The sequence below is a fragment of the Pecten maximus genome, chromosome 2, assembly GCF_902652985.1.
Source record: "Pecten maximus chromosome 2, xPecMax1.1, whole genome shotgun sequence".
Lineage (NCBI taxonomy): Eukaryota > Metazoa > Mollusca > Bivalvia > Pectinida > Pectinidae > Pecten > Pecten maximus.
In genome coordinates, this window is record NC_047016.1 from 2492631 (window position 1) to 2509055 (window position 16425).

The 16425-nt window shown below is 41.4% G+C and overlaps 2 protein-coding genes and 1 long non-coding RNA gene across 3 annotated transcripts; all 3 read left to right on the forward strand.

Moving 5' to 3' along the window:
* The first annotated feature begins 173 nt into the window (after positions 1 to 173).
* Positions 174 to 2383, forward strand: LOC117340490 (repetin-like). The gene is made up of 2 exons (XM_033902253.1): positions 174 to 248; positions 281 to 2383. Exons 1-2 carry the CDS (start codon positions 174 to 176, stop codon positions 2381 to 2383), a joined length of 2178 nt encoding a protein of 725 aa, XP_033758144.1.
* Positions 2384 to 8058: 5675 nt separating this feature from the next.
* Positions 8059 to 11496, forward strand: LOC117344826. The gene is made up of 2 exons (XM_033907663.1): positions 8059 to 8210; positions 9838 to 11496. Exon 2 carries the CDS (start codon positions 9934 to 9936, stop codon positions 11122 to 11124), a length of 1191 nt encoding a protein of 396 aa, XP_033763554.1. The 5' UTR covers positions 8059 to 8210; positions 9838 to 9933; the 3' UTR covers positions 11125 to 11496.
* Positions 11497 to 11938: 442 nt separating this feature from the next.
* On the forward strand, positions 11939 to 12862 carry LOC117344833. Its single transcript, XR_004536252.1, has 2 exons — positions 11939 to 12019; positions 12076 to 12862. It is a non-coding gene; the product is annotated as an uncharacterized LOC117344833 (long non-coding RNA).
* Positions 12863 to 16425: the final 3563 nt, after the last annotated feature.

Consider the following 16425-nt stretch of genomic DNA (forward strand, 5'->3'; position numbering starts at 1 on the left):
TGGTATAAGATATTTATCCATCCACTCATAATCAGAATTATAGAATAAAAACATTCTAACTATCATTAACTTTACTAACCTGTCAGTAGTATAACCATTACACAAACAAAATAAGCTCGAGTTGTCCGCTCCATGTCGATCGGTGGGTAGCGCTATATTGTCATACTCGTCAGATGGTTCCATCCGTTATCTACAGCCCAAGTCTTAAAGGCACACGGGACAGAAGGAAAGTACTCGACAAGTTTGATGTAAGAACACGTGTCACCGCATTGGTACCAAGGACACATGGGATGGATGTTCCCACATTGATGTTAAGGACACATGGGATGGAGGTTCCCACATTTGTACCAAGGACACATGGGATGGAGGTTCCCACATTGATGTTAAGGACACATGGGATGGAGGTTCCCACATTTGTACCAAGGACACATGGGATGGAGGTTCCCACATTGATGTTAAGGACACGTGGGATGGAGGTCCCCACATTGATGTTAAGGACACATGGGATGGAGGTTCCCACATTGGTACCAAGGACACATGGGATGGAGGTTCCCACATTGATGTTAAGGACACATGGGATGGAGGTTCCCACATTGGTACCAAAGACACATGGGATGGAGGTCCCCACATTGGTACCAAGGACACATGGGATGGAGGTTCCCACATTGGTACCAAGGACACATGGGATGGAGGTCCCCACATTGGTACCAAGGACACATGGGATGGAGGTTCCCACATTGATGTTAAGGACACATGGGATGGAGGTTCCCACATTGGTACCAAGGACACATGGGATGGAGGTTCCCACATTGGTACCAAGGACACATGGGATGGAGGTCCCCACATTGATGTTAAGGACACATGGGATGGAGGTTCCCACATTGATGTTAAGGACACATGGGATGGAGGTTCCCACATTGATGTTAAGGACACATGGGATGGAGGTTCCCACATTGGTACCAAGGACACATGGGATGGAGGTTCCCACATTGATGTTAAGGACACGTGGGATGGAGGTCCCCACATTGGTACCAAGGACACATGGGATGGAGGTTCCCACATTGGTACCAAGGACACATGGGATGGAGGTTCCCACATTGATGTTAAGGACACATGGGATGGAGGTTCCCAAATTGGTACCAAGGACACATGGGATGGAGGTCCCCACATTGGTTCTAAGGACACATGGGATGGAGGTTCCCACATTGGTACCAAGGACACATGGGATGGAGGTTCCCACATTGGTACCAAGGACACATGGGATGGAGGTTCCCACATTGGTTCTAAGGACACATGGGATGGAGGTTCCCACATTGGTACCAAGGACACATGGGATGGAGGTTCCCACATTGGTACCAAGGACACATGGGATGGAGGTCCCCACATTGATGTTAAGGACACATGGGATGGAGGTTCACACATTGATGTTAAGGAAACATGGGATGGAGGTTCCCACATTGGTACCAAGGACACATGGGATGGAGGTTCCAACATTGATGTTAAGGACACATGGGATGGAGGTTCCCACATTGGTACCAAGAACACATGGGATGGAGGTCCCCACATTGATGTTAAGGACACATGGGATGGAGGTTCCCACATTGATGTTAAGGACACATGGGATGGAGGTTCCCACATTGGTACCAAAGACACATGGGATGGAGGTTCCCACATTGATGTTAAGGACACATGGGATGGAGGTTCCCACATTTGTACCAAGGACACATGGGATGGAGGTTCCCACATAGGTACCAAGGACACATGGGATGGAGGTTCCCACGTTGGTACCAAGGACACATGGGATGGAGGTCCCCACATTGGTACCAAGGACACATGGGATGGAGGTTCACACATTGATGTTAAGGAAACATGGGATGGAGGTTCCCACATTGGTACCAAGGACACATGGGATGGAGGTTCCCACATTGGTACCAAGGACACATGGGATGGAGGTTCCCACGTTGGTACCAAGGACACATTGGATGGAGGTTCCCACATCGGTGTTAAGGATACATGGGATGGAGGTTCCCACATTGGTACCAAGGACACATGGGATGGAGGTTCCCACATTGGTACCAAGGACACATGGGACGGAGGTTCCCACATTGGTGTTAAGGACACATGGGATGAAGGTTCCCACATTAGTTCTAAGGACACATGGGATGGAGGTTCCCACTTTAGTGTTAAGGACACATGGGATGGAGGTTCCCACTTTAGTGTTAATGACACATGGGATGGAGGTTCCCACTTTAGTGTTAAGGACACATGGGATGGAGGTTCCCACTTCAGTGTTAAGGACACATGGGATGGAGGTTCCCACATTAGTATTAAGGACACATGGGAATGGGCTCCCTCGTTGATATTGAGAACACCTGCAATGTAATTATTATATCTGAAAAATCGTGAAAATAAATAATTGAAGTCGTATTAGGCAGGTCAAGTGGTCTTGAAGTATTTCCATCATCTTACAATAAAATATGTCGAGTGACGCAATTTCGTCTCGGTTGCTTGTGCTTTATATACATGTACGTCTGTTGAGTGTGCTTCTTTAAACATTTTTCTCTCGATGAACAAATGACTGTTGTGTAAGATATCGGCCTCCTTGAGGAAGTGTCCGGGTCGTGCTTAGTCCACCCTTATCTAGACAGACAGATAGAGGTAGGAGTCACCTCACGATAAGGCTGTAAGTGATTTCGATTGGTTTGTGTCTTCAGAGATCGAACAAGTGATCCCGGGGGTCACACAGTACTCACGTGTTATACCCTGCAACAACAACTCGGGACTATCACGTTAAAATTAATACGTTATATATTCTACAAAGGCGAGTTATTTTCCTTGAGTATATCACAAATTTGAGTTATTGTCATTCATTATATACATGTATTAGTATATCACATGTTTGCTTTATTGACATTCATTATATATTAGTATACCAGTTTTCTATGTTCTTGAGTCTCACAACACAGTGACTTATTCTCGGAATTATGCAAAAAAAAATGTATATTTCGTGACCGGTTCACAACTGTAACTATACAGATGAACTATTACAACAGAATTGTATTTCCTGTTGGTTTAGATAGCAGTATATGTTATCTATAACAGTAACAGGTTGGATGTTTAATTTTAACCACTGCTGTTATTTCGCTTAAAGCAACTCAAAAACGAAAATACTATATGGAAGGATCGGGAGGAGAACGAATCCAATTGGAACATGTCAAGAACGAAAAGGACATTGGTGTCACCATAGATGAGGATTTAAACTTCAAAACGCACATACAGTTAATTGTCAATAAAGCTAACAGTATAGTTGGACTGATAAGAAGATCTTTCGTGTATCTGGACGAACTCATGTTCAAAATGCTATTTAAAGCTCTAGTTAGACCCCACCTTGAGTATGCTGCAAGTGTTTGGAACCCATCAAAATTGAAAGATATAGAACTCATTGAAAATGTGCAGAGAAGGGCAACAAAACTGATCCCTGGATTTAAAAATATCTCGTACCCGGAACGGCTACAACGGTTAAATCTCCCAACGCTACAGCACCGTAGGACCAGAGGAGATATGATTAACGTTTTTAAGATAGTAAATAACATATACGATAGAATAACAAAAAAAACTTTTTCCAAATGGACAAGATGAGTAGAACCAGAGGTCACGATAAGAAAATGTTCAAAAAGCGATGTCGTCTTGATGGAAGGAAACATTTTTTCAGTTACCGAGTTATTGATTTATGGAATAGCTTGCCACAAATTGTTGTCAAAGCTGATTCTGTCATAAAATTTGAAATAATGTTAGATGATCATTGGAAAAATAACTGTTTTTATTCATGAATGTACGGGAACTAATATAAAGCCATTAATTACATAGGAAATATTTATATTATACTATATTTTTGTATGTATTGATATTGATATGGATATAGTGGCTACAAGCCTGCGTCCATTATTTATGCTAATAAATGCTAATATGTTAATAAATGATATTTGTAATCTTCTTTGATTCACTCCGATGGTTAAACTTTATTCAAGCTAACCAAGTATCTTCCCCACACTAGGGCACCCTAACACCCAGAACACCTGACAAAGCCACACAAAGCGTGTGTAGTCTCCATAGAACAGATCATAACACGGCAGGCGAAGGATCACGATATAACAGATGATAAGACGGCGGGCGGAAGGATCTCGATAGTACAGACAATAAGACGGCGGACGGAAGGATCTCGATAGTACAGATAATAAGGCGACGGGCGGAAGGATCTCGATAGTACAGATCATAAGATGGCAGGATGAAGGATCTCGATAGTACAGCTAATAAGACGGCGGGCGGAAGGATCTCGGCAGTACAGATAATAAGACGGCGGGCGGAAGGATCTCGGCAGTACAGATCATAAGATGGCAGGATGAAGGATCTCGATAGTACAGATAATAAGACGGCGGCGGAAGGATCTCGATAGTACAGATTATAAGACGGCGGGCGGAAGGATCTCGGCAGTACAGATCATAAGACGGCGGGTGGAAGGATCTCGATAGTACAGATAATAAGACGGCGGGCGGAAGGATCTCGGCAGTACAGATCATAAGACGGCAGGATGAAGGATCTCGATAGTACAGATCATAAAACGGCAGGCGGAAGGATCTCGATAGAAGAGATAATAAGACGGCGGGCGGAAGGATCTCGGCAGTACAGATAATAAGACGGCGGGCGGAAGGATCTCGGCAGTACAGATCATAAGACGGCGGGCGGAAGTATCTCGACAGTACAGATCATAAGATGGCAGGATGAAGGATCTCGATAGTACAGCTAATAAGACGGCGGGCGGAAGGATCTCGGCAGTACAGATAATAAGACGGCGGGCGGAAGGATCTCGGCAGTACAGATCATAAGATGGCAGGATGAAGGATCTCGATAGTACAGATAATAAGACGGCGGGCGGAAGGATCTCGGCAGTACAGATCATAAGACGGCGGGCGGAAGGATCTCGATAGTACAGATAATAAGACGGCGGGCGGAAGGATCTCGGCAGTACAGATCATAAGACGGCAGGATGAAGGATCTCGATACTACAGATCATAAAACGGCAGGCGGAAGGATCTCGATAGTAGAGATAATAAGACGGCGGGCGGAAGGATCTCGGCAGTACAGATAATAAGACGGCGGGCGGAAGGATCTCGGCAGTACAGATCATAAGACGGCGGGCGGAAGTATCTCGACAGTACAGATCATAAGACGGCGGGTGGAAGGATCTCGATAGTACAGATAATAAGACGGCGGGCGGAAGGATCTCGGCAGTACAGATCATAAGACGGCGGGCGGAAGGATATTGGCAGTACAGACAATAAGACGGCAGGATGAAGGATCTCGATAGTACAGATCATAAAACGGCAAGATGAAGGATCTAGATAGTACAGATCTTAAAACGGCGGGTGTAAGGATCTCCATAAAACAGATCTTAAAACGGCGGGTGTAAGGATCTCGGCAGTGCAGATCATAAGACGGCAGGATGAAGGATCTCGATAGTACAGATCATAAGACGGCGGGCGGAAGGATCTCGATAGTACAGATCACAAGACGGCAGGATGAAGGATCTCGATAGTACAGATCATAAGACGGCGGGCGGAAGGATCTCGGCAGTACAGATCATAAGGCGGCGGGCGGAAGGATCTCGATAGTACAGATCATAAGATGGCAGGATGAAGGATCTCGATAGTACAGCTAATAAGACGGCGGGCGGAAGGATTTCGGCTGTACAGATCATAAGACGGCGGGCGGAAGGATCTCGACAGTACAGATTATAAGGCGGCGGGCGGAAGGATCTCGATAGTACAGATCATAAGATAGCAGGATGAAGGATCTCGATAGTACAGCTAATAAGACGGCGGGCGGAAGGATCTCGGCAGTACAGATAATAAGACGGCGGGCGGAAGGATCTCGGCAGTACAGATCATAAGATGGCAGGATGAAGGATCTCGATAGTACAGATAATAAGACGGCGGGCGGAAGGATATCGATAGTACAGATCATAAGACGGCGGCGGAAGGATCTCGATAGTACAGATATTAAGACGGCGGGCGAAAGGATCTCGGCAGTACAGATCATAAGATGGTGGGCGGAAGGATCTCGGCAGTACAGATCATAAGACGGCGGGCGGAAGGATCTCGATAGTACAGATAATAAGACGGCGGGCGGAAGGATCTCGGCAGTACAGATCATAAGACGGCAGGATGAAGGATCTCGATACTACAGATCATAAAACGGCAGGCGGAAGGATCTCGATAGTACAGATCATAAGACGACGGGCGGAAGGATCTTGGCAGTACAGACAATAAGACGGCAGGATAAAATATCTCGATAGTACAGATCATAAAACGACAGGATGAAGGATCTCGATAGTACAGATCATAAGACGGCGGGCGGAAGGATCTCGATAGTACAGATAATAAGACGACGGGCGGAAGGATCTCGGCAGTACAGATAATAAGACGGCGGGCGGAAGGATCTTGGCAGTACAGACAATAAGACGGCAGGATAAAATATCTCGATAGTACAGATCATAAAACGACAGGATGAAGGATCTCGATAGTACAGATTATAAGACGGCAGGATGAAGGATCTCGATAGTACAGATCATAAGACGGCGGGCGGAAGGATCTCGATAGTACAGATTATAAGACGGCAGGATGAAGGATCTCGGCAGTACAGATCATAAGACGGCGGGCGGAAGGATCTCGGCAGTACAGATCATAAGACGGCGGGCGGAAGGATCTCGATAGTACAGATTATAAGACGGGAGGATGAAGGATCTCGATAGTTCAGATTATAAGACGGCGGGCGGAAGGATCTCGATAGTACAGATTATAAGACGGCGGGATGAAGAATCTCGATAGTTCAGATCATAAGACGGCAGGCGGAAGGATCTCGATAGTACAGACCATGAGACGGCAGGATGAAGGATCTCGATAGTACAGATTATAAGACGGCAGGATGAAGGATCTCGATAGTACAGATCATAAAACGGCAGGCGGAAGGATCTCGATAGTACAGATTATAAGACGGTGGGCGGAAGGATCTCGATAGTACAGATTATAAGACGGCGGGATGAAGAATCTCGATAGTTCAGATCATAAGACGGCAGGCGGAAGGATCTCGATAGTACAGATAATAAGACGGCGGGCGGAAGGATCTCGATAGTACAGATAATAAGACGGCGAGCGGAAGGATCTCGGCAGTACAGATCATAAGACGGCGGGCGGAAGGATCTTGGCAGTACAGACAATAAGACGGCAGGATAAAGGATCTCGATAGTACAGATCATAAAACGACAGGATGAAGGATCTCGATAGTACAGATCATAAGACGGCGGACGGAAGGATCTCGATAGAACAGACAATAAGACGGCGGGCGGAAGGATCTCGATAGTACAGACAATAAGACGGCAGGATGAAGGATCTCGATAGTACAGATAATAAGGCGGCGGGCGGAAGGATCTCTATAGTACAGATCATAAGACGGCGGGCAGAAGGATCTTGGCTGTACAGATCTTAAGACGGCGGGCGGAAGGATCTCGATAGTACAGATCATAAAACGGCGGACGGAAGGATCTCGATAGCACAGATCATAAGACGGCGGACGGAAGGATCTCGATATTACAGATCATAAGACGGCGGGCGGAAAGATCTCGATAGTACAGATTATAAGACGGCGGGTGGAAGGATCTCGATAGGATATTTTGTTTACATGAAATCAGGACCAATAACAAATGATACAGGTATATTATGGTCGTAAGACATTAAAATGGGGAGAAAAAAAACAAGAATAAAACTACTGATTTTGACCACACATTTGGATATAGAACCGTACATATGTAGAGTAATCTCACGCTCGTCTCTAACTGTACCTTGATCGCAATTAGTTGTTCAGAACCAAACAGATTAATCCCGAACATAAACCCAGCAGCGTAAATCCCGTCTCGGATCAAAATCTCCATATAACACTCTCATCCGATCAACCGATTATGGCAAAGAACAATCCACTTTGTCCTGAGTATGGAAAGTTTTCATATTTAATTGTATTATCAGAGCTCTGTATCCACCAGTTTCTTACCAAGGGTCGGGACGCGTTGGCCTTCATCTGGACGAGTTCTTGACAATATTGCGCAATGGATAGCTCAAAGTCTAGCTGGGAACAATATCTTCCTCGCATGCCCTTATAAGGTAAGTAACCATAATCTTATGTAGATATGCTTTTATATAGTACAACCAATGTATGTGTCTAGTCAGTTGATGACTAACTACTGTGGTAGGGTTAGGGTGCCTGAAATAGATGTTTTCAGTTTTGGAAATAGATGAAGGTCTGATGGAGCGAGATCGGGTAGATAAAACGGATGCTCAATCAAATTAAAACCACAATCGTGAATGGCAGCCATAGCAATGACAGACTCTTTCACCTTAACCCTTACCGATTTTGTCCATTTGCAAAACCCGCTTGTCTTGTTTCCTTTAGAGCGCTACCTCTTCGATATAAACTAACCAAATCAGACCAGTCCTTTGGTACATGGCCCTATATAGTCAGAGAATAGTAGGACTTTAAAAAATCATCCTTGAGTACATCCTTCAATAAGAGGCTCACGACTTATCAATCAGCGCAAGTTCGGGCTAGTTCTAGATGGGGGATTTTCTAGTCTAAAGAATACGTTATAACGGACCAGTTCTAGATGGGGGATTTTCTAGTCTAAAGAATACGTTATAACGGGCCAGTTTAGATGGGTGATTTTCTAGTCTAAAGAATACGTTATAACAGGCCAGTTCTAGATGGGGGATTTTCTAGTCTAAAGAATACGTTATAACGGACCAGTTTAGATGGGTGATTTTCTAGTCTAAAGAATACGTTATAACGGACCAGTTCTAGATGGGGGATTTTCTAGTCTAAAGAATACGTTATAACGGACCAGTTTTAGATGGGGGATTTTCTAGTCTAAATAATACGTCATAACGGGCCAGTTCTAGATGGGGGGTTTTCTAGTCTAAAGAATACGTTATAACGGGCCAGTTCTAGATGGGGGATTCTTCTAGACTAAACAATACGCCGTTACGAGACAGTTCGGAGGATTATTCTAGTGCTAACAATACGCCGTAACTTATAGTTTATACAATACGCCGTAACTTCTAGTTTATACAATACGCCGTAACGGGTCATTTCTAGATGAGGATTTTTCTATTCTAAAAAAATACGCTATAATAGGCCAGTTCTCTAGACGGGGGATTCTTCTAGTATAAACAATACGTTATAACGGGCCAGTTCTAGCCTGACAGTGTCTGTTTTCATTGGTTCGTCATTCTGTACACCCATTTTAAGTGTAGCTAACTCGAAATGTCGATTTAGTGTCATCCTGTAGAGTTTTCACGTCAGTGTTAGCACAGTTTCTCCTGATTGTGACATGACGTCATACGGCTTGACTGATTGTATTCAGGATAAACCGTATGATTCAAGTTCATAGTCATATGATGCCTGCCTTGTGCCATAAATATTTCAGTCTCTAAAACTGAAATATTCTAGTGACTATTTGTCCTCCTTTATTTGAAATTAAATAATTCATTTCTAATTATGCCTACAAAATAATCAGATTTTAATATGAAAGCAATTCGCGTTAATTTTTAGTAAAATGCCATCGAATGGGTTATTTGGAATCTGGAGCGTCACACTGTACATTTATGGGTAAATTATGGTTTAAATGCAAACATCATGATAGTTAAGAAATTGTATAAAATGGTCTGGTATAAATCCTATTCCATCAAAGAAATGAATTGAAGACTTGTTAATATGTTTTTTTCTTCGCTGCAGGTATTTCGTCCATGACTGTTTCGTCATAGGAAGTAGCTGGCTGTGTCCTTAATACATTTCCAAACTCGATAATAGTTCCTCATACAAACTACAAAAATGTCGATGTCCTCGAGGTCGCTGTTTCTGTTGAAGACACGTGACTTAACCGTACAGGATCACAGTATGAACATTGAGGTGATGCTGGCACCAAATAGGACTTACTTATTGATGAACAAACACAAAACTCTGAACGCCAAGAGTAACAAACAAAATCATGATGTAGAGAGACAGCGAGACTCCTCCACACACTCGTACATCTCCGAGAAACGTCTCGTGGACCGCCGGAACCAGGAATTCTACATCAAACGGGTCAACATGTTCCTCAATCAGTTATCGCCGAACACCCGCACTACCGTCCTCGACAGAAAGTCCTTCTCTCCCAGTTTAAATAAAATACAGTACGAAAACAAACAGGCAACAGAAGCGGAGAAAGTAAAAAAACCGAACACTAAGCCAAGAGTCAAATCAGAACCATGCACACCACGAGGTTCTTTAAGTTCAAGCTTTCCTCTGATTCCGACTGACAGACGTCAATCTAAATCATCTGTAGGTTTTCACGAGAGAGCGAAAGATAAAGACACGGTTGTAAAACAGACAAACTCGTTTGGTCGTTCGAGCGTGGCTGTAAAGGGGGGTAAGCTAACCATCCAGGGAGGTCGCTTTCAAAATGAAATCAGATCTAAAGAACAGAATTGCATCTCGCCCGTCCCAGAATACTTCCCTCCAGTTTCGCCGACACACAATATCACTAGGGATGTTATTACACCAACCAATCCGAATCCATCACCACAACCAGTCCTACGGGACCATAATAAGATATTTCCGTCCCGAACGGAAATAAAGAAAGTTAAATTTGTGTCAACAAAGGATCAAAATGGTTACAAAAAGTGGCAAGAAACACAGACCAAAGAGAAACACAAAATAAAATACTTAGACAAAAAGATAGAAGGATTTATGATGGACCAGTTAAAATTTAACCAGTCCAATAGAATATCTCACTTTGATAAGCGAGTCGTCAACACGACGGAGGACGGTAAAATTTCAAACAAAGGAAATCTTATCGAGATGTTTGACGCGTTTTGTCAAACAGGAGGTAAGCAGCAGATGCATAAGCTTGTCAAGATGGCTGCCAAAATGAAAGTCAAAAGAAGTACAGCTACATCGAGTACGTCTCTCGCGCCATCAATCGCATCCTTCAAAAACTCGCAGACATTCAGGCGCTTGAACGAAGTACTTGTGAGGTCCTAACTCCGACAGCTCTGGAATATATATATAACGATCTTTGTGTGTCGATGTCTGGATGTTATGTTGTTTAACCAGGGGGTAGTATAGATCCCCCGGAATCTCTGTCAAGAACATTGGATTAAAAATGCCTGTTGATAAACGATTCTGTATTGTCATTTAAATAAAACAATAACTCATTTTAACATTGAACTTTTATACTAGTATAGAGTTGATATCAATCAATCGATTTGGGTGACAGATAAATGGAATGTCGGCCAGTCAGCCTCCAAATTAAATCCGTTTTTTGCGCATTGATATCACAGGTACTTGTGGACATGATTATGATGTTTCTGATTAAAATGTTATGTTATAGACGAGTAAATTATTGTATTACAATTGCATGCTTAATTTGTAAAAATCTATATATATATCATACCTTAGTCTTATAAATACTAAAAGGTAAGTAAAGTAATAGATCGAGTATCTAGGTCACCGCCTACCCTCTCGAGGGAATCCCTGTTCTCCCTAAAATACCCTTTAAAAATCGTTTCACCAATGGCAAAGTTCCACATGGCTGTACACGTATTACAATGAAAGTAGGCAGAGAAGATCTGGAGGTATTGATGGTACTATAACCCAGACCTGAGTTAATCAGTTCGGTTAAAAACTCAATGATATTTTTCACAGATGGTGAAAATGGTCGATATTCCTTTTAGTTGCATATGAATACCACATTTTGGTGTAAACGTCATACTGTTTCTGTATTCCTGGGCGCCATGATGACAACAACATTCCCTCAGCTTCTTTTGAAAATCCAATGTCTATGGGAGTTTTCCGGAAAGGCGACAAGCCATGAGCTGCATCTTTGGTAGGGATTCCATCGATCTGCTGGGTTGATACAGAGTGTCCTTCCTCCTAGGTATGATACAGAGTGTCCTTCCTCCTAGGTATGATACAGAGTGTCCTTCCTCCTAGGTATGATACAGAGTGTCCTTCCTCCTAGGTAACAAAAACACACAATGATCAATCTCAACAAAAATGGGAACCATGTTTGTGTAGTCCAAATGGGAACCATGTTTGTGTAGTTCAAATGGGAACCATGTTTGTGTAGTCCAAATGGGAACCATGTTTGTGTAGTCCAAATGGGGACCATGTTTGTGTAGTCCAAATGGGAACCATGTTTGTGTAGTCCAAATGGGAACCATGTTTGTGTAGTCCAGAAAGGTCATTATTACCTCGGATTCATCTTCCTTAACTTTTGTAAGTATTGTCCCAATAAGTGAAAATGGTGGGGGAAATGTACACAAACTTATCCCATACAGAAGAAAGGGCATCCACTGCTTCAGCATATGGATCAGGTTTCCAAGAAACATATCTTTATAATGGGTAGTTAAGTCTAGATGCGAATAAGTCTAGCTCAGGCATTTCCCAAATATTCAAAAGCATTTTGAAATGTTTTGATCTATTTTCCACTCTGTGTTATCATGGTCTAATCTGCACTCTGTTTCGGCCTCAATATGTGTACTACCAGGAATATGAGCAGCTGACAGCCATATATCTCTCACTACACCACTCTCTCTACACCAATGTCAGATTTACCTGGCTAACAAATCACACTATGCATGTCTGCCACCCATATGATTAATGTTACCTATAGCTGTAGTGCTATCTAAGTTCATCCGTATGTGCATATTTTTGATTTATGCTGCTTTGAGTTCAGGATAGTTGATATGATCAATTAATAAACCTTTTGACCAATTACCACCAGTTTTTTGTCGAGTATCTGTCATGTATAACACTCCTCCTTTTTTGGAAGCATTAGACGCAAGAGTGACAACAGGTAGACCATGTGATTTGACATTTTTGGCTGTCATAATATTATCAATCCACCATTTTAAGTTTATTTTACTCTGTAAAGATAATTCTGTTTTTTACATTGTAATTGCCCTTATTCTGTTTAAGCGCAGTGATTTTGTTTGCTTCCAGATGTCTATAATGTAACGGACCGTATTGCACTGTAGGAAAACTTGATACAAGTAAACCGATACATTGCGCAATTTCCTGAATAGTTAGTGTCCTACTACACAACAACTTGTCCTACAACACAAAAACTTTTGACATACATTTCAAATAGTGTCAGATTTCCTAGATGGTAAAGTAACTGTCATGGTCCTGAAGTTCAAAACAAACCCTAGATATTGTGTTGGTCCAAACACTGATTTTGTTGGATGTACTATAAAACCATCCTTGTCAGACAGTTAAACGGTTTCTTTAACATTTTGATGACATTCGCTAGCGAAGTACCTAACAATAAGGAATCGTCAATATATATGTATTCATATGACCCACCCATTTTTCTCAATTCCGAAAAAAATGGTTTGGTAATTTTTGTAAACATCCTAGGTGCTGATGACAAAGGTAAAATTATACTGATACAGCTTGCTTTAAAACGTGAATAGTAATATTTTTGGTAATCTTTGTGAACAGGGACTGAGTAATATAGGCATCCTTCTAATCAATTGGTGCCCTATAACAATCTTTTGTCATTAGATTCAGGACATTTTTAATGTATCCATCTTGAAATGTCTATACACTATTGACTCATTTAAACTTTTTTCAGATTTAGTATAAGACGACAGGTAACATCCTTCTTAGGTCTCGTGCATATGTTTGATATATATATCCCCTGGACATGATCTACTTCTATAACTCCCTTTCTGAGAAGATTCTCAATCTCAGTTTTAATCATTACTTTTTAAGATTCTTTGGATTCATAGTGTGGTACTATAAGGTCAGTGTGTCTATCTTTGATATTATCTGTCTCATTAAATTCAAGCTTGACACCCTTTTCTATTGTTTAGCAACATACAATCAGTGGTCATTTTTGTCCATGATGACAGATGATCACATATACAACCTGCCAAGTTAACATATTTTGGCAATTCACTTTAAATTGTACTTATAAACTTGTCCAAATCTCTCTTACTATTCTCAACATCATACCGAGATTTTTTGAGATTTTGTTCTCGTAAGTTTAATCCACTTACCTCATCAACTGGGGACAGAGGTGTTTCTACTTCCAGTCTTGTGCCTGTCCCCGTTTTTGGTCTGTGTTGATTACCAAAACCACCTGTCTGGGGTCCTTTTCCTTGGTATTGAAACCCTTGGAAACCACGTCGGTTTCGCTCATACGGTTGAAATCGTCCTCGGTGTCCACCATATTTCCCTCTGTATGAATACTTGGACTGGCCTTCATTTTTTACATAATAATTCCCATATGAAGCTTGGGATGCAACCCGATTCGTTTCGCAGATCTCTTTCATAGATCGGTAAAGATCGTCTCCAAACAGTTGTGTAGTGACAGGATTGTTCGTAGAACAAAGAGATGAAAATTGGTTATTTAAGTCAGGCTTAATGAGCTCACACCTTTGTGGACTTGTGTCCTGAGAAGCAGTGCTAATTAGCACGAAACTGTCCAGCGTAGATTTCATGACTTCATCCAAAACGGCTTTTACATTGTCGACGATGATCTCTTTCCGAGCCGAGGTTAATTTTTGGAGAGTTCTGACCAAAGGAACTAACCCTTTCAACATTTTGTACTGAGCTTTCTGAAAGCTCAGATCTCTACCTTTTGTGTTGTGACTAATCTTTCGCCATATTTCTGGGTTTGTTCTTGGCGCCTGTAAAATGGCAACGTTTGATGGGCGGAGATATTCGTCCATTTTTGCTTTCAGTTTTTCCTCATGCATGCGTTTTGACAGCATATCACACAAAAGCTTTATACATTTTGTATAACATAGGTAAACAGCATATCAGTTTATGAATAAATACTCTCAGAATTGGCTCATTAATTAGCTATCGTATCTAATGATAGTGCAATTCCATTATCGGATAGCCAATGAAATTGATTGAATCTGTAAGTGTAAGTATTATAAACTCTTATGCCACCATTGTTGCTATTTCTTCACAGATATTGTTATGTCATCATCGTGACTATTTCTACACAGATATTGTTATGTCATCATCGTGACTATTTCTACACAGATATTTTCATGTCATCATCGTGACTATTTCTACACAGATATTGTTATGTCATCATCGTGACTATTTCTACACAGATATTGTTATGTCATCATCGTGACTATTTCTACACATATATTGTTATGTCATCATCGTGACTATTTCTACACAGATATTGTTATGTCATCATCGTGACTATTTCTACACATATATTGTTATGTCATCATCGTGACTATTTCTACACAGATATTGTTATGTCATCATCGTGACTATTTCTACACATATATTGTTATGTCATCGTTATGGCTATTTCTACACATATATTGTTATGTCATCATCGTGACTATTTCTACACAGATATTGTTATGTCATCATTGTGACTATTTCTACGCAGATATTGTTATGTCATCATTGTGACTATTTCTACGCAGATATTGTTATGTCATCATTGTGACTATTTCTACACAGGTATTTTTATGTTGTCATTGTGACTATTTCTACACAGATATTTTCATGTCATCATTGTGGCTATTTCTACACATATATTGTTATGTCATCATTGTGACTATTTCTACACATATATTGTTATGTCATCACCGTGGCTACTTCTACACAGATATTGTTATGTCATCACCGTGGCTACTTCTACACATATATTGTTATGTCATCACCGTGGCTACTTCTACACAGATATTGTTATCAAAATTTTAGGAGGATGTCCAATAACCCTATCACTCTATAATGTATATATGCTATAAAAAGAAAACCACACAAACACTTGCCTGTTTGATGTAAACTTTATTTAGTTTCTTTTGGTAGAGTATATGACAGCATTTTAGTAACAACAACAAACAGAAACAGGATATGGAAACAAGCTGCCTGTTTAATCTAAACAAAAGCTGATTTTTTTACTGTATTTCATTCCGGATATCACTAACAATGTACCTACATTGTACGTATAGTTCCATTGGGTACTGTTTAGATAAACCAGTAATATATCATTGATGTTTACCATATATACATGTTTAAATACTTGTACAGGTATGTACGTCATGATTGTTGTCTTTTTATGTATTGTCCATGCTCTTCATTTTGAAGGAAATAAATATGATAATTATTTTCACTTCTTTTTATAGGTTAACAAATATTTGTGCTGCCACCCTTCCCTAGTTACCGTGTCAGTTCCTGTACCATGTCATAAACATTAGTATGACAATGGTTTATAAGCGTTAAAGTTATATGTACCCGTCAGTAATATACCGGTGTATGACACGTGACCCGTAACCTATAAATACATAAGGTAAA

Coding starts and splice junctions, on each gene's coding strand:
- LOC117344826 (XM_033907663.1), top strand. CDS start 9,934: ATGTCGATGTCCTCGAGGTCGCTGTTTCTGTTGAAGACACGTGACTTA.
- LOC117340490 (XM_033902253.1), top strand. CDS start 174: ATGGTTCCATCCGTTATCTACAGCCCAAGTCTTAAAGGCACACGGGAC. Junction 249..280: donor AAGTACTCGACAAGTTTGAT/GTAAGAACACGT, acceptor ATTGGTACCAAG/GACACATGGGATGGATGTTC.